Source organism: Lineus longissimus, chromosome 14 (genome assembly GCF_910592395.1).
Source record: "Lineus longissimus chromosome 14, tnLinLong1.2, whole genome shotgun sequence".
Taxonomy (NCBI): Eukaryota; Metazoa; Nemertea; class Pilidiophora; order Heteronemertea; family Lineidae; genus Lineus; species Lineus longissimus.
In genome coordinates this window covers 1,619,139-1,646,750 of record NC_088321.1, presented here as the reverse complement: position 1 = coordinate 1,646,750, position 27,612 = coordinate 1,619,139, and the positions used below count along the sequence as shown (strand labels likewise).

General features: G+C 41.7%; 4 protein-coding genes across 7 annotated transcripts in view; 3 read left to right on the top strand and 1 right to left on the bottom strand.

The window, feature by feature from the left end:
* LOC135498551 (tight junction protein ZO-1-like) overlaps positions 1-27,612 on the bottom strand; it is a 95,035-nt gene that overhangs the window by 41,677 nt on the left and 25,746 nt on the right. The gene's annotated exons all lie outside the window — the stretch shown is intronic.
* On the top strand, positions 4,495-7,746 carry LOC135498555 (uncharacterized). The gene is made up of 2 exons (XM_064788834.1): positions 4,495-4,673; positions 5,289-7,746. The coding sequence occupies exon 2, from the start codon at positions 5,304-5,306 to the stop codon at positions 7,431-7,433; it is 2,130 nt and encodes a 709-aa protein (XP_064644904.1). The 5' UTR covers positions 4,495-4,673; positions 5,289-5,303; the 3' UTR covers positions 7,434-7,746.
* Positions 11,693-20,840, top strand: LOC135498556 (uncharacterized). Its single transcript, XM_064788835.1, has 2 exons — positions 11,693-11,911; positions 13,690-20,840. Exon 2 carries the CDS (start codon positions 13,705-13,707, stop codon positions 15,817-15,819), a length of 2,115 nt encoding a protein of 704 aa, XP_064644905.1. The 5' UTR covers positions 11,693-11,911; positions 13,690-13,704; the 3' UTR covers positions 15,820-20,840.
* Positions 23,845-27,245, top strand: LOC135498554 (uncharacterized). Its single transcript, XM_064788833.1, has 2 exons — positions 23,845-23,895; positions 24,041-27,245. Exon 2 carries the CDS (start codon positions 24,056-24,058, stop codon positions 26,210-26,212), a length of 2,157 nt encoding a protein of 718 aa, XP_064644903.1. The 5' UTR covers positions 23,845-23,895; positions 24,041-24,055; the 3' UTR covers positions 26,213-27,245.

Below are 27,612 nucleotides of genomic sequence, written 5' to 3'. Positions count from 1 at the left end.
TGTTGATAATAATGATAGCAAGTAAAAACTTTAAACAGATAGACTTGATTTTTTTAACCAACTCCCACATGCGGTTTTCTTTATTTAGTAAATTTTGAGGTAAGTATTACAGAATGAAATACTTGAATACTAGAATTGCCTGGCTCTTCTGATGATTGCACTGGTGAACACCGAAGTCGATAGGATGTGCAAAGTCATAGCTCGATCCTCTCTCTTGGTCATCTTTGAGATGTGGTCACCAAATATGTTCAAATGCAGCTGCAGATCATTCCTGTCCTGCAAAACATGATGAGGAGATAACATTTTAATTTTGATAGAATAGGTAAGCTAGCCAAGTTTTATATCAAATACAAGGCCAACAACAACTGATAAGGCGCTAGGCCTAGGGCCGAATGATCAAGGAAGTTCATTGATATGATTGGGAATACATTGTGATAAGAGTGATGAATCGGCCCCGTTTGAAGCATTGTGCTATGTACAGTGTGCAAGTGTCAGTGTGTATCAGCTATCGCATTTATTGTTTGTTGACATTTCAAATCGCTGGAGTCGATCCTCAATTACACTGTTTATGTACATTGGCAACCTTACCCGATGATATCAGAACGATGTTTATTATTGTCTTGTTTATTCACATTAGTTCTGCTATGTGACAAGAGTTATTTGTTGAGAAATCCATGATTTAAAGCCGGACTTTGACATCGTTTCTCAGACCAACCAAGCTGCATTTCGCAGATCGTTTTTCAACGATCGTCGACGAACTATTTCAAATTAATCACATCCAATTAAACAATCCAAGCCTTCCCTAATGTCATCAACATGCAATAACACAAGAAGCCAAATATTATCGCCTATGAAATTGTGAATTTAATGAGAACTTACCTCTGAATTGACAGAACGCGATCTATTCCATAGCATGGTCTCCTTACGTCTGAACTGCGCAGACTCGAGACGTGACGTTCGCTGCACGTGTGATTGGACGTGGGATAACTCGCGCGAAATTTAAAATGCTCTTCTTGGGGGATGCTCACTAAATTGCGCCAGTAACACCACCTGGTGAGAAATTCATGAACCACGCCTATTGATAATGAAAGAGAAAGCTTTGCTCTATAAAATTAGATTTGATTCATGATCCCCAACTGAGAAATCAGCTGCTGGAAAAGTTTTTGGAAAATTTCGCTCGGTGCCACCTAGTGGCCAAACCGCTCATCCTGCCGGACCCACATTTGGTCTATTCAGGAGTCCTGAAGGGTCTCAACGCCTCAGAGGGAAAATCTATCGCCTATCCGCCATAGTTTTGAAACGTGCCTGTTTAACGGACAGACAGACAGACAGACAGACAGACAGACAGACAGACAGACAGACAGACAGACGGACACTCATTCTACCATTTACTCATATGAATAGCTCAGCTTTTCAGCTGAGCTAAAAAACACGCAATTCAAAAGGGCCTTCTCCTAATAATAAACAAGTACCCAAATATCAAATACTTTTCTGTAAAATCGGCACTTTCGACCGGCGATTGATTCAAAACTCCAGACTACGATTTCTAAACTTTGATGTATCCTGACTTAATTCCTGACACAATATGACAAGTCCTTTGCAATGTTGTCATCAAATTCAACAGAAAAAGAACGCTTTCTCAAAGGAAGTCTGCACATCCCACAAATCCCCAGCCCCACCATCTCCTGCTGTAAAAATCGGCACTTTCGACAGATAATCCATTCACAACTTCAGACTACAACTTCTAGACTTCGATGTTCCCAGACTACATTCCTGACACATGATGTCAAATTCAGAAGAAAAAGAACGCTTTCTCTCTGAAAATTACCCAATTCAACACCCCGCCATCTCCTACTGTTGAATTGCGATGACTCCTGCCAAAATTCCGGCCCACACCGCTTTCAACAACATCACAAGATGCCCTCTGGCCATGACAATCGTCATTGTTATGGTTCGTCAAGTACAAATTATGAAAATCTGCCGCAAGAATCCATGAACAATTTTCAAAATAGCCCGTGGAGGAATTCCGGGCATTCCTTGTAAACCCATGAACACTTAAAGGCCATGTGTTCAAAATTTGAAATTAAGTAACTGAATTTGAAAATTTCGAATTGCGTAGATATGTACTAAATGTAAATTTCAGCATTGCTGTTGTGCAGATGGATATGAAAATACTATAACTACCAAGTTTCAGCAAATTTGCATGCATAATATCTGCACTACGGCATTGTGTATAACTGCATTTCTATTTTCCTGAACAACAAGTACATGCGTAATGATGAATGGCGTACTCCTTTAATGTACTTCCTTATTAAGTCGTTATCATGTTTTTATTGGGTGGGTGGTAGGCCAATTTCCATATACTGTACAGTGGACCATTTCTATAAAAAACACCCTCGGGACTGGCAAATGCTGTCCTTGTTAGGGAGGTGTCCTGATAAGAGAGGTCAAAATGGATGATGACAAACAATTTGGGACCAAACCAAGTGCCCCAAATTGTGAGATTGTCCTTAATAGAGAGTGTCCTTAATAGAGAGAGTGTCCTTACAAGAGAGAGTGTCCTTAGAGAGAGTGTCTTTAATAGAGTGTGTCCTTAATAGAGAGAGTGTCCTTAATAGAGAGAGTATCCTTAATGCAGAGAGTGTCCTTAATAGAGAGAGTGTCCTTAATGGAGAGAGTGTCCTTACTAGATAGAGTGTCCTTAATAGAGAGTGTCCTTAATAGAGAGAGTATCGGGGCTGTTTGACGGAGTATCTCGATCTCGACTTGGTCCTAATTTGCTCTCTTCAACAGGTCCTTGTTTCTTCCTAAGGCCGTCTATTTGAGTTGAGAGATCCAATGCAGGCAGCTGTTGATGAAGACTTGGGAGTTTCTTAATTGCCGTTCTGGTTATTTGCCATATCTATGAGCCGTACGAGACAAGACCACAATTGATTTTTTAAGCCTTTTAGCAGTTAAATTGTCAATGTTTGACCGCGACGCATCAAAGAACGCGTGGTGTTGTGAATCTGAAATTTAGATTATGTTATTCCGGACAGTCGGGCAAGTAAATGGTGAAAAATAAAATGGTGATTGACCACGGAAATTTTTTTTTAATCGACAAATTAGACAGACTTTGATATTTCCACTCTTTTCAGCCAACTGGCAGAAAAAACTCAAAACACGCCCCCTATTACCCAATTAGCAAAATTCGAAATTAATTTTTTCATCAAATAATTTCTTTATATCTGTAGACTTGCCACAACAAATATTTTTTCAATACCTCTCCAAATATGTACTTGAGAGTAAAAAACATGCACTCGTCTAATAGATAGGCCTGGACCCTCCAACCTATGAATATTCATTAGTGGTCTTGTCTCAATGAAGGTACATTTCAGGGGTTAACATTTTGAGATTTTTTTCAAACTAATGTACATGACATCCCACAACTCTCCAACAAAGGAAAGTCATATCTGGACATTTTTGGAGAAATGAGAGACATTTCAAAGAGTGGTACAACTGTGCCAAAGCGACGAAAGAGGACAAAATCGACAAAAAGTCATGATTTTGCACCCAACAGCACCAAATTCAAAGACCTGCCCTGGCCAGAATAAGCAAGCTATGGAGCTGAAACTTTAGGATGTGATTTAGGAATATCTTTGCTGCTTAGGGCACAACTTTCAGAATCAAGGCCTAAGTAGTTTCAAAGAAATTACAAAATGAATGGCAACACAACAAGACTTGTAAAAATGAAACCGAACTTAGACCGGGGTTAGGTTGACTCTTATTTGGGTCAAATTAAGTTTTTTTCTCATTATTTTGGCTTGTTTTGACCTTAAATCATCAGCAATACAATATTCTAAATGAATTAGAGTGATTTGAGCACATTCAAATTTTTCACTATATTGACCCAAAATGTAGTGTAAATAGAGACAAGACCACAATTGATTTTTTAAGCCTTTTAGCAGTTAAATTGTCAATGTTTGACCGCGACGCATCAAAGAACGCGTGGTGTTGTGAATCTGAAATTTAGATTATGTTATTCCGGACAGTCGGGCAAGTAAATGGTGAAAAATAAAATGGTGATTGACCACGGAAATTTTTTTTTAATCGACAAATTAGACAGACTTTGATATTTCCACTCTTTTCAGCCAACTGGCAGAAAAAACTCAAAACACGCCCCCTATTACCCAATTAGCAAAATTCGAAATTAATTTTTTCATCAAATAATTTCTTTATATCTGTAGACTTGCCACAACAAATATTTTTTCAATACCTCTCCAAATATGTACTTGAGAGTAAAAAACATGCACTCGTCTAATAGATAGGCCTGGACCCTCCAACCTATGAATATTCATTAGTGGTCTTGTCTCGTACAGCATTACGGATTCCAAACAAACGGTCAATAAACCTACTGAACATCTTGTTCCTCCAGACAACACCAGATGTCAGCACTGCTACATTTCCCAGAAACTGATTCCTGGAATCCATTCCTATCTTGATCAGGAAGTTCACTTCAAAGGAGCGGCCTACATAGCCACTAAAACAATATGAGAACCAAGCCACGGCTGAACAATCAACGAGAGGCGAATTTCTACTGGTTCTAACGTTATATAGGAAAAGTTGGGGACCCAAAGTGAGATATACCGTCTAAAATCCTGAGTCAAGAGCCAATCATCATCAGAGAGAGAGCTGTGAGTATGAAAACATTAGTAGGCTTGTCCATAACTTCTGATCAAATACTCCTCTTCGAAACTTCTGTCCCTGATATGACAATGGTTCAGTTTTGAGAAATTTGAGAAGTCTCACGCGTGACGGATCTGACCTCATTTTAGTTACTTTTGGTCATGTTTCATACAAACATTAAAATATAACAAAGGAGTGTATATGTAGCTGACATAACTCTATTGATTCAAGAAGACCTTGTCTTGGAGAAGCTTCTGCAAAAGACCTCCTGCAGCGATCTCTTATACTTTTTTTCTGGGCGTCTGAAGAGGGGGTGTGTGGGGGTGAAACACCGCCAGTGAAGGTGTTAAACAAGTCTGGTCAACCATTTTTTTAGAACAGTACCACTTGACATCATGATCCAAATTGTTCAGGCACCAATGGTCAAAATCAACAAACAACAGCGAATATTTATTCACGTTGGTCTGTTGGAGAAGAGGTAAATAGATTTTTGTCAGGTGGAAGATTGTGTTTTTTTACTGTTCATTTTTCACTATTCCTAACACAGAGGAAACTCTTAGGAAAGACAATGATCCCCTATCAAATACTGTGCATGTTCTTTGATTTCTGTTCTTTAATTTCAGGTTAGAAAACGCAGGATGATGGCGTCGAACACAACAAAAGTCATCAACGTTTGCCCAGTGTGCCTGGATTCCAAACCACTGAAGATAGTTGGCCGATGCAAGCACTGTTTTTGTACTGAATGCATCTTGATCACTCTTGGAAGCCATGAAGGTGACGAGTTTCCCTGCCCGACGTGTAAGGTGGAGTGCCCTCGCCCGTGGGACGGTGTCAACGGCATGGTCGATTTCACCGGGGAGGACGTGGCAGTTGTGGACACTGTGGTGAAAACTGGGCGAAAAGGAGGATCAGGGGAGAAAGAGCTTCAACCAATGGGTAGAAGGAAGGCTGGGGCAGAAACAGAACGCCCTCCGAACAAAAGAAGAGGACTAGGGAACGGAGAAAAGAGAGATGGAAACAAAGCGGGTCATACCATGGATGTAAAATGTACGATCTGTCACCACAAGAAGAAGGAGGTCCAAGCTGTGAACTTGTGCGTTGAATGTGGCAACCTTCATATCTGCGAGGAGTGCACAAAGGTCCATGCGAGGAATAAAGCGACGCAGGGACATGTCGTAGTGCGGCTAAGGCAGGATGCAATGTGCAAGAAACACGACTCCTCCTTGAACAGTTTTTGTAATGACTGCGGAACAGCTGTGTGTATGGTCTGTGTTATGCTTGACCATGGGGAGCACACCGTGGAAAAGCTTGTGGATGTTGTTGACAAAAAGGTTGCTGAAATGAAAGTCACTTTAGAAAAAAAGCAGGAAAAGCTTAAAGATCTCAAGGACTTGAAGAAAGACTTAGCACAACTGAAACTAATGGTGCCTGTGGTTGACAAGCAGGATATTTTGATCAAAGAAATTGAGGATCATGCCCAGAAGTGTATCGAACAAATCACAAAATGGAAGGCGGAGTTGAAAGAACAGGTCAAGGTGGACTACAAAGTTGTCAAGGACATTCCAGTTGGATTTGAGAAGTTGTCAGAGATGGTTGAGGAACTGCAGGCGCCCACTGAGAGAGCAGGGAGACTGCTTACAGAGACTGAGTATGACCCGGAATATCTTTACAAACTGACTGCATTGAAGCAGGAGATGGATGCTATGGTTGATGGAGAGGGTGACATTGAAGAAAAGGGGTATAGAAAACAGCTACGTGTGCTACATCGAAAACACCACACCTTTTTTCCGAAGGAAATACCTTTGAGTTTTGGGAGATCAGACTGTGCTGATGAAGAAGAAGAAGAAGAAGAAGATGAAGAATACTTATATGGATATGATTCTACGGAAATCTTCAAGAAGACCATGCAAGTGTCTTCAGAGGATATGTTTATTCCATGTGTAGCAAACCTTGGTCAAATGTTTGCAGTCGCTCATCCAACAAGATTAGGGGAACCATCATTGGCCATAGACATCTACAAACTCCCTGGCACCCTAAAACGCACCTTCAAGGATCACGTCCCCCCGCTGTATGACATGTCGTCCACTCCCGATGGTAAACTTGCTGTACTTTCCAACGGTACAGGAGGCACTGGATGCAGCGTCAAACTGTTTGATCCAGACGCTGGTTACATCAGCTCCACCCGTGATATCGACATAACAGAACCACTTTCCCTTGGTGTGACCCTACAACACCAGTACGTCATCCTTGGAGGGAACAAAGAGGGGCAGAAAGTTATCACTGTTGTTGACAAGAGTGGTGTTGTGGAACATACACATAAAATGTACAAAGACTCCAAGGGTGAATCTGATGCAGCCTCCACTGTTGCAGTACATATCCCCAAAAGGATAACATGCGGGGGAAGATTCGTCTTCGTCACCGGGGACGACTATACGGCTGCTTATGAGATCACAGACACAGAAATACATGTACATAAGACGGTTGTAGTCAATCAGAAAGTCAAATACATAGATATCTCAGCAACAATATGGGACGATTTCTTTTTGTTTTTTGTTAATTTTGATAAGGTTTGGATGAGCATGCACAAGTTGGATACGGATGATGTGAGCAAGAGTGAGTGGTATCCCAGAGGTGGGAGCATAATATGTGATCTTGAGCCTGGAGATGAAAGACCAATAAGGTTCTCTGCTGGAGATACTCACTTCGTTATGAGTCATGGTCAAACAATCAGGGTGTACAAGATTCAACAACGTTTGTTAAAAATTTGAAATCTGTGATTGAATTTGAAAATTCAAATTGTATAAATGCATACTGAATATAAATTTCAACAATGCCAGCGTTGAGACACATACAAACACTAAACATACCAAGTTTCAGCATATTTGCCTGCACAATAACTGCACTATGGCATTGTGTATAACTGCATTTCTATTTTCCTGACGTATGATTAAATGCAACGGTGTACCCCTTACAAACAACCTTGGGACTGACAATGCTGTCCTTAATAGAGAGGTGTCCTGATAACAGAGGTCAAGTTGTACAGAAATGGCCCATTTCTTATCTATGGTTGACAAGCAGGACATTTTGAGAGGAGAAATTGAGGCTTTGCTGCCACTGGGCGTCTTGAGTGTTTTCAGATGGGCAAGTTGTGGTGTGTCATAGTCAAACAATCAAGATGATAAAGGCCTACACAGTTATAACATTTCAAAACAGTACAACATAACATTAATGTACTCATGAAGTTCTCATGACAGAAACTTCTAACAAGGGTGAATCGCTATTTTTTTAAACACAAACAGGGTTTCTGCCAGAGGAGGGCAAGGGGGGCACTAGCCCTCATCAGCAAAGTTGAGGGGTTTCAAAATATCGCTTTTTTAAGCTAAATGAAAGAGATAAGATAAGGTGTGAATCACTATAATGTCCTTATCAGTTACTGACAACATCCGGGATGTGTCAGACAGTATCAAACAGACTACTTGAGAGGGAATTCATCAGCTGTATTTGCATAACATTTCAACGACATATATTTATCACTATCTATGTATTCTTTTGCCGATTTTCAAAAATTCATGTAGGAAAACCGGTGTTTTTGCACGTGAGTTTTTGGATCTGAAATGCTCGGAAAACGCATTCTCCGGGCATCTAGCCAAAAATTTTTTTTTTTTTTGTATCTGGGGGATTCCAGGTCAACCAATCTTGATTTCATTGTAGGCCACGCGATATACACACGATGACTTGTGATAAGATCACAAGCTGACAGAATCCACGAGAGTGAATAGTTCAACCCACTTCAAAGCTGTCAGCATCTGGGGGAGGTGATTTCTTTGTGACTTTTTCGCGATGACGGCAGATGGCAGAGTAGCCTGGTCAATTAGCAGGCGAGGCCAGACATTTTGTTTCATTTGTTTTTACAGGTGTGAATGAGGCGTACTTGCAAAAGTACACCCAATTCACAGGAATTGTTAGAGAGGTGTGCTGTTTGCAAAAATGCACCTCTCCGAAATGGGCTGAAGAAATTACAAGGCCTTACGGTATACATGTCTGATTGAAAGGCCTGGAAAAACAGTTTAAAACATACTCCGTAGAACGCTAAAATTCCACTGATTTGTAAAATACTCCAAATGTTTATGAAATATAACGCCACACTAAATCACATTTTCTCGACAAACCACACATAGATGTCTGAGGTCAAACAATTAAAACAGCTGAGCTCAGCAATAAAAATACCCCAAATATTTCAAAGTCCGTGCCAATATTTGACAACCTCTAACATGTCTTATAATAATCAGCTGTTTCAATCTCCAGGCAGGGGTTGAATCAAAATATCACTGGCTGGAGATCAGTTAAGGTAGCAGACGATGAGTGTCATGTGTTCAAAACAAAGTCACATGATGAGATTGAGAAAACATCAACAAATTCAAGTTTTAGCCATTTGGTTCATGTTTATCTTTTGGCCAGGTCCTTTTAATGTATGCTACACAACCGGTATCTATTGTACTGAATATTATATGGTGTCTATTGTCTATTGTATTAAATATTGCATTACGGTGTGTATTGTCTATTGTATTGAATATTGCATTGTATTAATTGGTGTGTATTGTCTATTGTAATGAATATTGCATTGCATTAGGCCATGGGAATGATTAATCCTGTTTACCGTCCGAGAGATTAAAAAAGATGATGAGGCTTTTTTTCATTATTCATTATTCAATATCAGTTTACAGTCTGATTTACTGGTCAAAACACGCGATTCAGCAAGTTCCAGTAAATGGAAATCAGGTCGGTCATCAACATGAGGCATTGAAAAAATGTCATTATTATGATGAAGAGCCTACCCTGCCAAGTTTTTATTGTGTTTTTCAATCATTTATGGTAAAGATGAACCACTGGAAAGATTATTTAAATAAAAAAATGATGGCAACAATAAAATAAATTGATTTTTTTTAAAATAATGAAAATATTTCATGTTCGTTCAGAACCCATGTGGGAGGTGGACGGTAAACAGGATTAATAATTCCCATGGCCTTATAAGGTGTGTATTGTCTATTGTGTCTATTGTAATGAATATTGCATTGCATGATATGGTATGTATTGTCATGGAGGTAATACCTCCTGGCATTGTCAACGTTTTTCCGTGGCTTCGCTAGCTCTTTGGTCTTGGGGGGAGAGGTTCAAAAGGCTCTCGAGGGGGGCAAAACGATCAATTTCTTTCGAAATTTCCATGGACATTCATGATAAAAACCACATTTTTGGCGACCCCTTGGGACAGAGCCCCCCCCCCCCCCCACTGGATCCACTCATATTTTGCTCTCTACACGTGCACTTTATCTTATGTATTGTTGTGAATCTATAAATGTAATGTTCTCCCTAGGTGAGGTTCAATTAATAAACAATTCTGCTTTTTGTGAATCGGTGCTGCCAGCTGGTGTTTCGTAGCAGAACTAAAATGTCCTCCTCCAATTTAAAGGGGATATGATCACTTCTGGTTTCAAGTTTCAGAAACTGAAGGGAGATGTTTACTCTACCTTTATCTTGTTACCATGGAAACTCACCTGAAAAGACAAAAGAAGACAACAGTCAATAATTTTAGAGAAATGTGAAATCTGGAGAGAATAAAAAAGACTTTTAAGCACCCTGCCTATTTATAGACTGTGTGCTTTTCTCCCCAGCTCTGTTTTCTAGCTGATTCACTGAAAATATCTGGAGTTAACTCTTGATGATTTTCAAATAGTTTCATTTGTATAAACGGTAAAGTGCCCTTGCACACTGAAGATTTTTGTCGCAGAGATCTGCATCATCACTTACAACACTCATCTCACAAGAATCAGTTATCGCTGCAGCCAGTGACGATTATCCAATGAACGTTTCAACCCAGACAAACAATTATTCAATTGCTCATCACGCTGATAATTGTTGCAGGTCTCTCATTTGCGGGGAGGGCAAGTAGATAAAAACTTCAATGCTCCTCATGACTGTGGCTACGGTGAACTTTTGAAACAACACAGAAACACCCAAGCGGATATCAGGTCCCATATTGCTAGTTGGGGCCCATCTAAGTTTGGTAACACAGAAACACCCAAGCGGATATCAGGTCGCATATTGCTGGTTGGGGCCCATCTAAGTTTGGCTGGCCACTCCAGCCAAAAAAAATGTTCTGGTCCATGGAGGTCAAGCAGTGTTCTCCACAAGGCTATTTGTCAGGGTGGCCCACCCTACCTTGGAAGAGCCAACCTTGCTCTAGAACTTTGTAGAGGGTTCCTATAGGGCCACCCGACCTCAAATTGTTGGCCACCCTACCTTGTGTTGCACACTGGTAAAACGTCATGCAAATCAAGGGTATCACCCTTACCACCCTACCTTGGAAGAGCCAGCCTACCTTGCTCTAGAACTTTGTAGAGGGTTCCTATAGGGCCACCCGACCACAAATTGTTGGCCACCCTACCTTGTGTTGCACACTGGTAAAACGTCATGCAAATCAAGGGTATCACCCTTACCACCCTACCTTGGAAGAGCCACAAGGACACCCCTGGGACTGACAAGTACAGTAGAACCTCTCTATTAGAGATACCCTCGGGACTGACAAGTACTGTCCTCAATATAGAGGTGGCCTGATTAGAGAGGTCAAATTAAATGGAAACAACTATTTGGGACCAAACGTAGTGTCCTTAATAGAGAGGTTGTCATTAATAGAGAAGTTTTCCTTAATAGAGCGAGTGTCCTTAATAGAGAGGTGTCCGCTAATGGAGGTTCCACTGTACAATACAAAGTCGGTCGGAGCACCCATGAATGACGCGGGTCGTTACTTTTCAATGAGGAACATATTCACTACCTGGGACAAGCATAAATAACTTCGACCTCATACCCCAAATAATCTCTTTCAAATTCAAAAAGAACATCTTTTTCAAACGTGATATTTCGACGGAATGACTTCCTCAAATCCGTTCGGCGAATCAGTCATTAGCTTTGTGAAAAAGCCTATAAATACCCTTGCCCCTAACAACAATCAACATTACTTCATGGAGTCAGCCATGTTGAAGCGTACATGGCAGAGATAAGGAAAGATACAAAACTAAGCACGTTGGTAAAAAGACAAAACTCAAATCAAGGAGATTATAATCAGCACTACCGCTGGAAGAACAGCAGCTAAAATCACCAATGACTTTGTGAAGGTCTTTCAGTGACGTTGGAAAAAGAAACCAGTCTTTCAAATTCAAATGTGAAAATAAACTATCACATATGCATAGAGGTAAGTACACTCAGAACATTTTCTTCTTCACATGCCTGCTTTGTTCCCCAGCAATGATTGAGAGGGCTGTTTGCTTGTCACAAAGTCACTGCCAGGCTGAGCCGTCCTAGACGACGACTGCTGCCTAATTAATGAAAGAACCAGCAATTCAGACTTGTCTCTGTCTGGCAGTATCACGCCCTTCACTCCTTTGAGAGCTTAGGCCACTAACAACTTTCCCCCCATCGTCTTCTGTCCCTGGTGAACCTCCCAAGTTCCTACCAAGAGTGGCCCATGGTCTTAGATGTCCTGTTGCCTGCTGGACCTTGGTCTTCCCAAATCTCTTCCCCTGTGGGTTCCAGGTCAGAGTTTGACGTGTGATGCTGGATCCCCGATTGTCTTCTGTCCCTGGTGAGCCTCCCAAGTTCCTACCAAGAGTGGCCCATGGTCTTAGATGTTGCTCTCAAGGTCCTGTTGCCTGCTTGACCTTGGTCTTCCCAAATCTCTTCCCCTGTGGGTTCCAGGTCAGAGTTTGACGTGTGATGCTGGATCCCCGATTGTCTTCTGTCCCTGGTGAGCCTCCCAAGTTCCTACCAAGAGTGGCCCATGGTCTTAGATGTCACTCTCAAGGTCCTGTTGCCTGCTGGACCTTGGTCTTCCCAAATCTCTTCCCCTGTGGGTTCCAGGTCAGAGTTTGACGTGTGATGCTGGATCCCCGATTGTCTTCTGTCCCTAGTGAGCCTCCCAAATTCCTACCAAGAGTGGCCCATGGTCATAGATGTCGCTCTTGAGGTCCTGTTGCCTGCTTGACCTTGGTCTTCCAAAATCTCTTCCCCTGTGGGTTCCAGGTTCCAGGTCAGAGCTTGACAGACGATGCTGGACGGCGGTTTCCTCCATGTATGCCTGATCCTGCTCAGGCGTTGACGGAGTATCTCGATCTCGACTTTGTCCTAATTTGCTCTTTTCAACAGGTCCTTGTTTCTTCCTAAGGCCGTCTATTTGAGTTGAGAGATCCAATGCAGGCAGCTGTTGATGAAGACTTGGGAGTTTCTTAATTGCCGTTCTGGTTATTTGCCATATCTATGAGCCGTACAGCATTACGGATTCCAAACAAACGGTCAATTAACCTACTGAACACCTAGTTCCTCCAGACAACACCAGATGTCAGCACTGCTACATTTCCCAGAAACCGATTCCTAAAATCAATTCTTATCTTGATCAGGAAGTTCACTTCAAGGGTGCGGCCCGAATACTCCTCTTCGGAACTTCTGTCCCTGATATGACGATGGTTCAGTTTTGAGAAATTTGAGAAGTCTCACGCGTAACGGATCTGATCTCATTTTAGTTACTTTTGGTCATGTTTCCTACAAACATTAAAATATAACAAAGGAGTGTATATGTAGCTGACATAACTCTATTGATTCAAGAAGGCCTTGTCTTGGAGAAGCTTCTGCAAAAGACCTCTTGCAGCCATCTCTTATACTTTTTTTTCTGGGGGGTAAAACACCGCCCGTGAAGGTGTTAAACAAGTCTGGTCAACCTTTTTTTGAGAACAGTACCACTTGACATCGTGATCCAAATTGTTCAGGCACCCACTGTCAAAATAAAAAAAACAACAGCGAATATTTATTCACCTTGGTCTGTTGGAGAAGAGGTAAATAGATTTTTGTCAGGTGGAAGATTGTGTTTTTTTACTGTTCATTTTTCACTATTCCTAACACAGAGGAAACTCTTAGGAAAGACAATGATCCCCTATCAAATACTGTGCATGTTCTTTGATTTCTGTTCTTTAATTTCAGATTAGAAAATGCAGAATGATGGCGTCGAACACAACAAAAGTCATCAACGTTTGTCCAGTGTGCCTGGATTCCAAACCACTAAAGATAGTTGGCCGATGCAAGCACTGTTTTTGTACTGAATGCATCTTGATCACTCTTGGAAGCCATGAAGGTGACGAGTTTCCCTGCCCGACGTGTAAGGTGGAGTGCCCTCGCCCGTGGGACGGTGTCAAGGGAATGGTGGATTTCACCGGGGAGGACGTGGCAGTTGTGGACACTGTGGTGAAAACAGAACAAAAAGGAGGATATGGGGAGAGAGAGCTTCAACCAATGGGTAGAGGGAAGGCTGGGGCAGAAACAGAACGTCCTCCGAACAAAAGAAGAGGACTAGGGAACGGAGAAAAGAGAGATGGAAACAAAGCGGGTATTACGATGGATGTAAAATGTACGATCTGTCACCACAAGAAGAAGGAGGTCCAAGCTGTGAACTTGTGCGTCGAATGCGGCAACCTTCATATCTGCGAGGAGTGTACAAAGGTCCATGCGAGGAATAAAGCGACGCAGGGACATGTCGTGGTGCGGTTTAGGTCTGAGACGAAGCAGCAGGATGCCATGTGTGAGAAACACGACTCCTCTTTGAACAGTTTTTGTCATGACTGCGTAACAGCTGCGTGTATGGTCTGTGTTATGCTTGACCATGGAGAGCACACCGTGGAAAAGCTTGTAGATGTTGTTGACAAAAAGGTTGCTGAAATGAAAGTCACTTTAGAAAAAAAGCAGGAAAAGCTTAAAGATCTCAAGGACTTGAAGAAAGACTTAGCACAACTGAAACTAATGGTGCCTGTGGTTGACAAGCAGGATATTTTGATCAAAGAAATTGAGGATCATGCCCAGAAGTGTATCGAACAAATCACAAAATGGAAGGCGGAGTTGAAAGAACAGGTCAAGGTGGACTACAAAGTTGTCAAGGACATTCCAGTTGGATTTGAGAAGTTGTCAGAGATGGTTGAGGAACTGCAGGCGCCCACTGAGAGAGCAGGGAGACTGCTTACAGAGACTGAGTATGAGCCGGAATATCTTTACAAACTGACTGCATTGAAGCAGGAGATGGATGCTATGGTTGATGGAGAGGGTTACATTGAAGAAAAGGGGTATAGAAAACAGCTACGTGTGCTACATCGAAAACACCACACCTTTTTTCCGCAGGAAATACCTTTGAGTTTTGGAAGATTGGACTGTGCTGATGAAGAAGAAGAAGATGAAGAAATCTTCGAGAAGACCATGCAAGTGTCTTCAGAGGATATGTTTATTCCATGTGTAGCAAACCTTGGTCAAATGTTTGCAGTCGCTCATCCAACAAGATTAGGGGAACCATCATTGGCCATAGACATCTACAAACTCCCTGGCACCCTAAAACACACCTTCAAGGATCACGTCCCTCCGCTGTATGAGATGTCCTCCACTCCCGATGGTAAACTTGCTGTACTTTCCAACGGTACAGGAGGCACTGGATGCAGCGTCAAACTGTTTGATCCAGACGCTGGTTACATCAGCTCCACCCGTGACATCGACATAACAGAACCACTTTCCCTTGGTGTGACCCTACAACACCAGTACGTCATCCTTGGAGGGAACGAAGAGGGGCAGAAAGTTATCACTGTTGTTGACAAGAGTGGTGTTGTGGAACATACACGTAGAATTGACAAAGACTTCAAGAGTGAATCTGATGCAGCCTCCACTGTTGCAGTACATATCCCCAAAAGGATAACATGTGGGGGAAGATTCGTCTTCGTCAGCGTGGACATCTATAGGGCTGTTTATGAGATCACAGACACAGAAATACATGTACATGTACATGAGACGGTTGTAGTCAATCAGAAAGTCAAATACATAGATATCTCAGCAACAATATGGGACGATTTCTTTTTGTTTACTGTTTATTCAGATATGGTTTGGATGGGCATGTGCAAGTTGGATACGGATGATGTGAGCAAGAGTGAGTGGTATTACAGAGGTGGGAGAAAAATATGTGATCTTGAGCCTGGAGATGAAAGACCAATAAGGTTCTCTGCTCGAGATACTCACCTCGTTATGAGTCATGGTCAAACAATCAGGGTGTACAAGATTCCACAACGTTTGTTAAAAATTTGAAATCTGTGATTGAATTTGAAAATTCAAATTGTATTTATGCGTACTGAATATAAATTTCAACAATGCCAGCGTTTAGACACATACAAACACTAAACATACCAAGTTTCAGCAAATTTGCATGCATGATAACGGCACTATGGCATTGTGTATAACTGCATTTCTATTTTCCTGACCAATGATTAAATGCAACGGTGTACCCCTTACAAACAACCTTGGGACTGACAATGCTGTCCTTAATAGAGAGGTGTCCTGATAACAGAGGTCAAGTTGTACAGAAATGGCCCATTTTGTATCTATGGTTGACAAGCAGGACATTTTGAGAGGAGAAATTGAGGCTTTGCTGCCACTGGGCCTCTTGAGTGTTTTCAGATGGGCAAGTTGTGGTGTGTCATAGTCAAAAAATCAAGATGATAAAGGCCTACACAGTTATAACATTTGAAGACAGTACAACATGACATTAATGTACTCATGAAGTTCTCATGACAGAAACTTCTAACAAGGGTGAATCGCTATTTTTTTAAACACAAACAGGGTTTCTGCCAGAGGGGGGCAAGGGGGCACTAGCCCTCATCAGCAAAGTTGAGGGGTTTCAAAATATCGCTTTTTTAAGCTAAATGAAAGAGATAAGATAAGGTGTGAATCACTATAATGTCCTTATCAGTTACTGACAACATCCGGGATGTGTCAGACAGTATCAAACAGACTACTTGAGAGGGAATTCATCAGCTGTATTTGCATAACATTTCAACGACATATATTTATCACTATCTATGTATTCTTTTGCCGATTTTCAAAAATTCATGTAGGAAAACCGGTGTTTTTGCACGTGAGTTTTTGGATCTGAAATGCTCGGAAAACGCATTCTCCGGGCATCTAGCCAAAATTTTTTTTTTTTTTTGTATCTGGGGGATTCCAGGTCAACCAATCTTGATTTCATTGTAGGCCACGCGATATACACACGATGACTTGTGATAAAATACTCCAAATGTTTATGAAATATAACGCCACACTAAATCACATTTTCTCGACAAACCACACATAGATGTCTGGGGTCAAACAATTAAAACAGCTGAGCTCAGCGATAAAAATACCCCAAATATTTCAAAGTCCGTGCCAATATTCGACAACCTCTAACATGTCTTATAATAATCAGCTGTTTCAATCTCCAGGCAGGGGTTGAATCAAAATATCACTGGCTGGAGATCAGTTAAGGTAGCAGACGATGAATGTGTCATGTGATCAAAACAAAGTCACATGATGAGATTGAGAAAACATCAACAAATTCAAGTTTTGGCAATTTGGTTCATGTTTATCTTTTGGCCAGGTCCTTTTAATGTATGCTACACAACTGGTATCTATTGTACTGAATATTGCATTACGGTGTGTATTGTCTATTGTATTGAATATTGCATTGTATTAATTGGTGTGTATTGTCTATTGTAATGAATATTGCATTGCATTAGGCCATGGGAATGATTAATCCTGTTTACCGTCCGAGAGATTTAAAAAGATGATGAGGCTTCTTTTCATTTTTCATTATTCATTATCGGTTTACAGTCTGATTTACTGGTCAAAACACGCGATTCAGCAAGTTCCAGTAAATGGAAATCAGGTCGGTCATCAACATGAGGCATTGAAAAAATGTCATTATTATGATGAAGAGCCTACCCTGCCAAGTTTTTATTGTGTTTTTCAATCATTTAAGGTAAAGATGAACCACTGGAAAGATTATTTAAATGAAAAAATGATGGCAACAATAAAATAAATAGATTTTTTAAAAAATAATGAAAATATTTCATGTTCCTTCAGAACCCATGTGGGAGGTGGACGGTAAACAGGATTAATAATTCCCATGGCCTTATAAGGTGTGTATTGTCTATTGTGTCTATTGTAATGAATATTGCATTGCATGATATGGTATGTATTGTCATGGAGGTAATACCTCCTGGCATTGTCAACGTTTTTCCGTGGCTTCGCTAGCTCTTTGGTCTTGGGGGGAGAGGTTCAAAAGGCTCTCGAGGGGGGCAAAATGATCAATTTCTTTCGAAATTTCCATGGAAATTCATGATAAAAACCACATTTTTGGCGACCCCTTGGGACAGAGCCCCCCCCCCCACTGGATCCACTCATATTTTGCTCTCTACACGTGCACTTTATCTTATGTATTGTTGTGAATCTATAAATGTAATATTCTCCCTTGGTGAGGTTCAAATCTATATCATAATACTATAAGGCGGCTCGCTAAAGTGCCATTTGGGGGTCGTGTTTCGTCTCGAAATTTTGCACGTTTGCAGGTGATATGTTATCCTGATGCAACGTCATGTTTATTTTCGGAAATTTACTTCAGCGGAGCAGTAATGAGGGATTTTTAATCGGACACGGTCAATTCTCCTTATCACTCACGGAAGCCAAGCCATTGCTGTTCAGTTATGCAGGGGATTAATGAATCACCTGCACTCCCTGTGGGGTGACTAACACTACCTGTTGAACGGCTGGCTGTAGGGGGATGATTGGAACAGCCTGTACACGTGTTGACCTGCTGAACCAAGGTTAATGTTATTTTCAATCCACGATTGTAGGTCACCTGATCTTCGAGATTTCGCGGGAAAGAAATTGTAAACAAACGCATGTGTGCAGTTCAAATGTAAACAAAAATGTATTTTGATACTTTTGGTTGCTGGACTTGGGTTTTCCCGCAGTAAGGAGCTGGGGTCAAATTGATGGTCTATCGTATATTGGTACTGTATTAGCCAGAGCTAGCCCTTGATTATGAAGGGATTTTCAAATTAAGGTTACAATGGTATGTTTATGTGCTCACCACAGCTTTCAAAACTTGATGTATCTGAAGAGGCACTCTGAACTTGGCATGGCCTTATCAAGGAGCTGCTCACGGTGCTGAACTTCTAGCTTGCCTGTCGAGTTAGTGCCTTGCCCGAGATCATGCTACATGTAGGAGGAGCACGCATTTTAAAGTTTTAGTAGTGATAGTGCAATTGGTCCGAGCCATTTGGAGGCCGACATGTGAAGGCCTATCTGGGTTCTCCTTCATCTCCGTATAAAAAGGGGCATATTGCTGACTAAGGAACGAGGTATATTCACATTGCCTCATCATCTCATTCGGACCAATTGATTTACTTTTATATGCACGCATACAGCACGCCACAGGGTCCGAGTCTGTGGACAAATGGTTGGTTTAATTTGTCTCTTCGATATTGCTCCTTTGATATTGCATTATATTTTCATTGCAATTCAATCTATTCAAGGTATAGCCCATTTGAACCTGCCTGCGCCACGGGTACAATGCTAGTGATAAATAATTCCGCTTTTTGTGAATTGGTGCTGCCAACTGGTGTCTTGTAGCAGAACTAAAATGTCCTCCTCCAATTTAAAGGGGATATGACCACTTCTGGTTTCAAGTTTCAGAAACTGAAGGGAGACGTTCACTCTACCTTTATCTTGTTACCATGGAAACTCACCTGAACAGACAAAAAAAGACAACATTCAATAATTTTAGAGAAATCACATTTTCTTGTCCAAGAACAATTAGTCGAATGGCTCGACAAACCACACATAGATGTCTGAGGTCAAACAATTAAAACAGCTGAGCTCAGCGATAAAAATACCCCAAATATTTCAAAGTCCGTGCCAATATTTGACAACCTCTAACATGTCTTATAATAATCAGCTGTTTCAATCTCCAGGCAGGGGTTGAATCAAAATATCACTGGCTGGAGATCAGTTAAGGTAGCAGACGATGAATGTGTCATGTGATCAAAACAAAGTCACATGATGAGATTGAGAAAACATCAACAAATTCAAGTTTTAGCCATTTGGTTCATATTTATCTTTTGGCCAGGTCCTTTTAATGTATGCTACACAACCGGTATCTATTGTACTGAATATTGCATTACGGTGTGTATTGTCTATTGTAATGAATATTGCATTGCATTAGGCCATGGGAATGATTAATCCTGTTTACCGTCCGAGAGATTTAAAAAGATGATGAGGCTTCTTTTCATTTTTCATTATTCATTATCGGTTTACAGTCTGATTTACTGGTCAAAACACGCGATTCAGCAAGTTCCAGTAAATGGAAATCAGGTCGGTCATCAACATGAGGCATTGAAAAAATGTCATTATTATGATGAAGAGCCTACCCTGCCAAGTTTTTATTGTGTTTTTCAATCATTTAAGGTAAAGATGAACCACTGGAAAGATTATTTAAATAAAAAAATGATGGCAACAATAAAATAAATAGATTTTTTTTAAAAATAATGAAAATATTTCATGTTCGTTCAGAACCCATGTGGGAGGTGGACGGTAAACAGGATTAATAATTCCCATGGGAGAGGTTCAAAAGGCTCTCGAGGGGGGCAAAATGATCAATTTCTTTCGAAATTTCCATGGACATTCATGATAAAAACCACATTTTTGGCGACCCCTTGGGGCAGAGCCCCCCCCCCCCACTGGATGCACTCATGTTTTGCTCTCTACATGTGCACTTTATCTTATGTATTGTTGTGAATCTATAAATGTAATGTTCTCCCTTGGTGAGGTTCAAATAATAAACAATTCTGCTTTTTGTGAATTGGTGCTGCCAGCTGGTGTTTTGTAGCAGAACTAAAATGTCCTCCACCAATTTAAAGGGGATATGATCACTTCTGGTTTCAAGTTTCAGAAACTGAAGGGAGACGTTTACTCTACCTTTATCTTGTTACCATGGAAACTCACCTGAAAAGACAAAGAAAGACAACAGTCAATAATTTTAGAGAAATGTGAAATCTGGAGACAAAAAAAAGACTTTTAAGCACCCTGCCTATTTATAGACTGTGTGCTTTTCTCCCAAGCTCTGTTTTCTAGCTGATTCACTGAAAATATCTGGAGTTAACTCTTGATGATTTTCAAATAGTTTCATTTTTATAAACGGTAAAGTGCCCTCGCACACTGAAGATTTTTGTCGCAGAGATCTGCATCATCACTTGCAACACTCATCTCACAAGAATCAGTAATCGCGGAAGCCAGTGACGATTATCCAATGAACGTTTCAACCCAGACAAACAATTATTCAATTGCTCATCGCGCTGATAATTGTTGCAGGTCTCTCATTTGCGGGGAGGGCAAGTAGATAAAAACTTCAATGCTCCTCATGACTGTGGCTACGATGAGCTTTTGAAAAAACACAGAGACACCCAAGCGGATATTAGGTCGCATATGGCTAGTTGGGGCCCATCTAAGTTTGGTAACACAGAAACACCCAAGCGGATATCAGGTCGCATATGGCTAGTTGGGGCCCATCTAAGTTTGGTAACACAGAAACACCCAAGCGGATATCAGGTCGCATATGGCTAGTTGGGGCCCATCTAAGTTTGGTAACACAGAAACACCCAAGCGGATATCAGGTCGCATATGGCTAGTTGGGGCCCATCTAAGTTTGGTAACACAGAGACACCCAAGCGGATATCAGGTCGCATATTGCTGGCTGGGGCCCATCTAAGTTTGGCTGGCCACTCATGCCAAAAAAAATGTTCTGGTCCATGGAGGTCAAGCAGTGTTCTCCACAAGGCTATTTGTCAGGGTGGCCCACCCTACCTTGGAAGAGCCAGCCTACCTTGCTCTAGAACTTTGTAGAGGGTTCCTATAGGGCCACCCGACCTCAAATTGTTGGCCACCCTACCTTGTGTTGCACACTGGTAAAACGTCATGCAAATCATGGGTATCACCCTTACCACCCTACCTTGGAAGAGCCAGCCCACCTTGCTCTAGAACTTTGTAGAGGGTTCCTATAGGGCCACCCGACCTCAAATTGTTGGCCACCCTACCTTGTGTTGCACACTGGTAAAACGTCATGCAAATCAAGGGTATCACCCTTACCACCCTACCTTGGAAGAGCCAGCCTACCTTGCTCTAGAACTTTGTAGAGGGTTCCTATAGGGCCACCCGACCTCAAATTGTTGGCCACCCTACCTTGTGTTGCACACTGGTAAAACGTCATGCAAATCAAGGGTATCACCCTTACCACCCTACCTTGGAAGAGCCACAAGGACAACCCTGGGACTGACAAGTACAGTAGAACCTCTCTATTAGAGACACCCTCGGGACTGACAAGTACTGTCCTCAATATAGAGGTGGCCTGATTAGAGAGGTCAAATTAAATGGAAACAACTATTTGGGACCAAACGTAGTGTCCTTAATAGAGAGGTTGTCATTAATAGAGAAGTTTTCCTTAATAGAGCGAGTGTCCTTAATAGAGAGGTGTCCGCTAATGGAGGTTCCACTGTACAATACAAAGTCGGTCGGAGCACCCATGAATGACGCGGGTCGTTACTTTTCAATGAGGAACATATTCACTACCTGGGACAAGCATAAATAACTTCGACCTCATACCCCAAATAATCTCTTTCAAATTCAAAAAGAACATCTTTTTCAAACGTGATATTTCACGGAATGATTTTCCCAAATCCGTTCGGCGAATCAGTCATTAGCTTTGTGAAAAAGCCTATAAATACCCTTGCCCCCAACAACAATCAACATTACTTCATGGAGTCAGCCATGTTGAAGCGTACATGGCAGAGATAAGGAAAGATACAGAACTAAGCCCGATGGTAAAAAGACAAAACTCAAATCAAGGAGATTATAATCAGCACTACCGCTGGAAGAACAGCAGCTAAAATCACCAATGACTTTGTGAAGTTCTTTCAGTGACGTTGGAAAAAGAAACCAGTCTTTCAAATTCAAATGTGAAAATAAACTATCACATATGCATAGAGGTAAGTACACTCAGAACATTTTCTTCTTCACATGCCTGCTTTGTTCCCCAGCAATGATTGAGAGGGCTGTTTGCTTGTCACAAAGTCACTGCCAGGCTGAGCCGTCCTAGACGATGACTGCTGCCTAATTAATGAAAGAACCAGCAATTCAGACTTGTCTCTGTCTGGCAGTATCACGCCCTTCACTCCTTTGAGAGCTTAGGCCACTAACAACTTTCCCCCCATCGTCTTCTGTCCCTGGTGAACCTCCCAAGTTCCTACCAAGAGTGGCCCATGGTCTTAGATGTCCTGTTGCCTGCTGGACCTTGGTCTTCCCAAATCTCTTCCCCTGTGGGTTCCAGGTCAGAGTTTGACGTGTGATGCTGGATCCCCGATTGTCTTCTGTCCCTGGTGAGCCTCCCAAGTTCCTACCAAGAGTGGCCCATGGTCTTAGATGTTGCTCTCAAGGTCCTGTTGCCTGCTTGACCTTGGTCTTCCAAAATCTCTTCCCCTGTGGGTTCCAGGTTCCAGGTCAGAGCTTGACAGGCGATGCTGGACGGCGGTTTCCTCCATGTATGCCTGATCCTGCTCAGGCGTTGACGGAGTATCTCGATCTCGACTTGGTCCTAATTTGCTCTTTTCAACAGGTCCTTGTTTCTTCCTAAGGCCGTCTATTTGAGTTGAGAGATCCAATGCAGGCAGCTGTTGATGAAGACTTGGGAGTTTCTTAATTGCCGTTCTGGTTATTTGCCATATCTATGAGCCGTACAACATTACGGATTCCAAACAAACGGTCAATTAACCTACTGAACACCTAGTTCCTCCAGACAACACCAGATGTCAGCACTGCTACATTTCCCAGAAACCGATTCCTAAAATCAATTCTTATCTTGATCAGGAAGTTCACTTCAAGGGTGCGGCCCGAATACTCCTCTTCGGAACTTCTGTCCCTGATATGACGATGGTTCAGTTTTGAGAAATTTGAGAAGTCTCATGCGTAACGGATCTGATCTCATTTTAGTTACTTTTGGTCATGTTTCCTACAAACATTAAAATATAACAAAGGAGTGTATATGTAGCTGACATAACTCTATTGATTCAAGAAGGCCTTGTCTTGGAGAAGCTTCTGCAAAAGACCTCTTGCAGCCATCTCTTATACTTTTTTTTCTGGGGGGTAAAACACCGCCAGTGAAGGTGTTAAACAAGTCTGGTCAACCTTTTTTTGAGAGCAGTACCACTTGACATCGTGATCCAAATTGTTCAGGCACCCACTGTCAAAATAAAAAAAACAACAGCGAATATTTATTCACCTTGGTCTGTTGGAGAAGAGGTAAATAGATTTTTGTCAGGTGGAAGATTGTGTTTTTTTACTGTTCATTTTTCACTATTCCTAACACAGAGAAAACTCTTAGGAAAGACAATGGTCCCCTATCAAATACTGTGCATGTTCTTTGATTTCTGTTCTTTAATTTCAGGTTAGAAAACGCAGGATGATGGCGTCGAACACAACAAAAGTCATCAACGTTTGCCCAGTGTGCCTTGATTCCAAACCACTAAAGATAGTTGGCCGATGCAAGCACTGTTTTTGTACTGAATGCATCTTGATCACTCTTGGAAGCCATGAAGGTGACGAGTTTCCCTGCCCGACGTGTAAGGTGGAGTGCCCTCGCCCGTGGGACGGTGTCAAGGGAATGGTGGATTTCACCGGGGAGGACGTGGCAGTTGTGGACACTGTGGTGAAAATTGGGCGAAAAGGAGGATCAGGGGAAAAAGAACTTCAACCAATGGGTAGAGGGAAGGGTAGAGGGAAGGCTGGGGCAGAAACAGAACGTCCTCCGAACAAAAGAAGAGGACTAGGGAACGGAGAAAAGAGAGATGGAAACAAAGCGGGTATTACGATGGATGTAAAATGTACGATCTGTCACCACAAGAAGAAGGAGGTCCAAGCTGTGAACTTGTGCGTTGAATGCGGCAACCTTCATATCTGTGAGGAGTGTACAAAGGTCCATGCGAGGAATAAAGCGACGCAGGGACATGTCGTGGTGCGGTTTAGGTCTGAGACGAAGCAGCAGGATGTCATGTGTGAGAAACACGACTCCTCCTTGAACAGTTTTTGTCATGACTGCGGAACAGCTGCGTGTATGGTCTGTGTTATGCTTGACCATGGAGAGCACACCGTGGAAAAGCTTGTAGATGTTGTTGACAAAAAGGTTGCTGAAATGAAAGTCACTTTAGAAAAAAAGCAGGAAAAGCTTGAAGAATTCAAGAACTTGAAGAAAGACTTAGCACTACTGAAACTAATCGTGCCTGAGGTTGACAAGCAGGATATTTTGATTAAAGAAATTGAGGATCATGCCCAGAAGTGTATCGAACAAATCACAAAATGGAAGGAGGGGTTGAAAGAACAGGTCAAGGTGGACTACAAAGTTGTCAAGGACATTCCAGTTGGATTTGAGAAGTTGTCAGAGATGGTTGAGGAACTGCAGGCGCCCACTGAGAGAGCAGGGAGACTGCTTACAGAGACTGAGTATGACCCGGAATATCTTTACAAACTGACTGCATTGAAGCAGGAGATGGATGCTATGGTTGATGGAGAGGGTGACATTGAAGAAAAGGGGTATAGAAAACAGCTACGTGTGCTACATCGAAAACACCACACCTTTTTTCCGAAGGAAATACCTTTGAGTTTTGGGAGATCAGACTGTGCTGATGAAGAAGAAGAAGAAGAAGAAGATGAAGAATACTTATATGGATATGATTCTACGGAAATCTTCAAGAAGACCATGCAAGTGTCTTCAGAGGATATGTTTATTCCATGTGTAGCAAACCTTGGTCAAATGTTTGCAGTCGCTCATCCAACAAGATTAGGGGAACCATCATTGGCCATAGACATCTACAAACTCCCTGGCACCCTAAAACGCACCTTCAAGGATCACGTCCCCCCGCTGTATGACATGTCGTCCACTCCCGATGGTAAACTTGCTGTACTTTCCAACGGTACAGGAGGCACTGGATGCAGCGTCAAACTGTTTGATCCAGACGCTGGTTACATCAGCTCCACCCGTGATATCGACATAACAGAACCACTTTCCCTTGGTGTGACCCTACAACACCAGTACGTCATCCTTGGAGGGAACAAAGAGGGGCAGAAAGTTATCACTGTTGTTGACAAGAGTGGTGTTGTGGAACATACACATAAAATGTACAAAGACTCCAAGGGTGAATCTGATGCAGCCTCCACTGTTGCAGTACATATCCCCAAAAGGATAACATGCGGGGGAAGATTCGTCTTCGTCACCGGGGACGACTATACGGCTGCTTATGAGATCACAGACACAGAAATACATGTACATAAGACGGTTGTAGTCAATCAGAAAGTCAAATACATAGATATCTCAGCAACAATATGGGACGATTTCTTTTTGTTTTTTGTTAATTTTGATAAGGTTTGGATGAGCATGCACAAGTTGGATACGGATGATGTGAGCAAGAGTGAGTGGTATCCCAGAGGTTGGAGCATAATATGTGATCTTGAGCCTGGAGATGAAAGACCAATAAGGTTCTCTGCTGGAGATACTCACTTCGTTATGAGTCATGGTCAAACAATCAGGGTGTACAAGATTCAACAACGTTTGTTAAAAATTTGAAATCTGTGATTGAATTTGAAAATTCAAATTGTATAAATGCGTACTGAACATAATTTTCAACAATGCCAGCGTTGAGACACATACAAACACTAAACATACCAAGTTTCAGCATATTTGCCTGCACAATAACTGCACTATGGCATTGTGTATAACTGCATTTCTATTTTCCTGACGTATGATTAAATGCAACGGTGTACCCCTTACAAACAACCTTGGGACTGACAATGCTGTCCTTAATAGAGAGGTGTCCTGATAACAGAGGTCAAGTTGTACAGAAATGGCCCATTTCTTATCTATGGTTGACAAGCAGGACATTTTGAGAGGAGAAATTGAGGCTTTGCTGCCACTGGGCCTCTTGAGTGTTTTCAGATGGGTAAGTTGTGGTGTGTCATAGTCAAACAATCAAGATGATAAAGGCCTACACAGTTATAAAATTTGAAGACAGTCCAACATAACATTAAAGTTCTCATGAAGTTCTCATGACAGAAACTTCTAACAAGGGTGAATCGCTATTTTTTTAAACACAAACAGGGTTTCTGCCAGAGGGGGGCAAGGGGGGCACTAGCCCTCATCAGCAAAGTTGAGGGGTTTCAAAATATCGCTTTTTTAAGCTAAATGAAAGAGATAAGATAAGGTGTGAATCACTATAATGTCCTTATCAGTTACTGAAACATCCGGGATGTGTCAGACAGTATCAAACAGACTACTTGAGAGGGAATTCATCAGCTGTATTTGCATAACATTTCAACGACATATATTTATCACTATCTATGTATTCTTTTGCCGATATTCAAAAATTCATGTAGGAAAACCGGTGTTTTTGCACGTGAGTTTTTGGATCTGAAATGCTCGGAAAACGCATTCTCCGGGCATCTAGCCAAAAATTTTTTTTTTTGTATCTGGGGGATTCCAGGTCAACCAATCTTGATTTCATTGTAGGCCACGCGATATACACACGATGACTTGTGATAAGATCACAAGCTGACAGAATCCACGAGAGTGAATAGTTCAACCCACTTCAAAGCTGTCAGCATCTGGGGGAGGTGATTTCTTTGTGACTTTTTCGCGATGACAGCAGATGGCAGAGTAGCCTGGTCAATTAGCAGGCGAGGCCAGACATTTTGTTTCATTTGTTTTTATGAGGCGTACTTGCAAAAGTACACCCAATTCACAGGAATTGTTAGAGAGGTGTGCTGTTTGCAAAAATGCACCTCTCCGAAATGGGCTGAAGAAATTACAAGGCCTTACGGTATACATGTCTGATTGAAAGGCCTGGAAAAACAGTTTAAAACATACTCCGTAGAACGCTAAAATTCCACTGATTTGTAAAATGCTCCAAATGTTTATGAAATATAACGCGACACTAAATCACATTTTCTCGACAAACCACACATAGATGT

Coding starts and splice junctions, on each gene's coding strand:
- LOC135498554 (XM_064788833.1), top strand. CDS start 24,056: ATGATGGCGTCGAACACAACAAAAGTCATCAACGTTTGCCCAGTGTGC.
- LOC135498555 (XM_064788834.1), top strand. CDS start 5,304: ATGATGGCGTCGAACACAACAAAAGTCATCAACGTTTGCCCAGTGTGC.
- LOC135498556 (XM_064788835.1), top strand. CDS start 13,705: ATGATGGCGTCGAACACAACAAAAGTCATCAACGTTTGTCCAGTGTGC.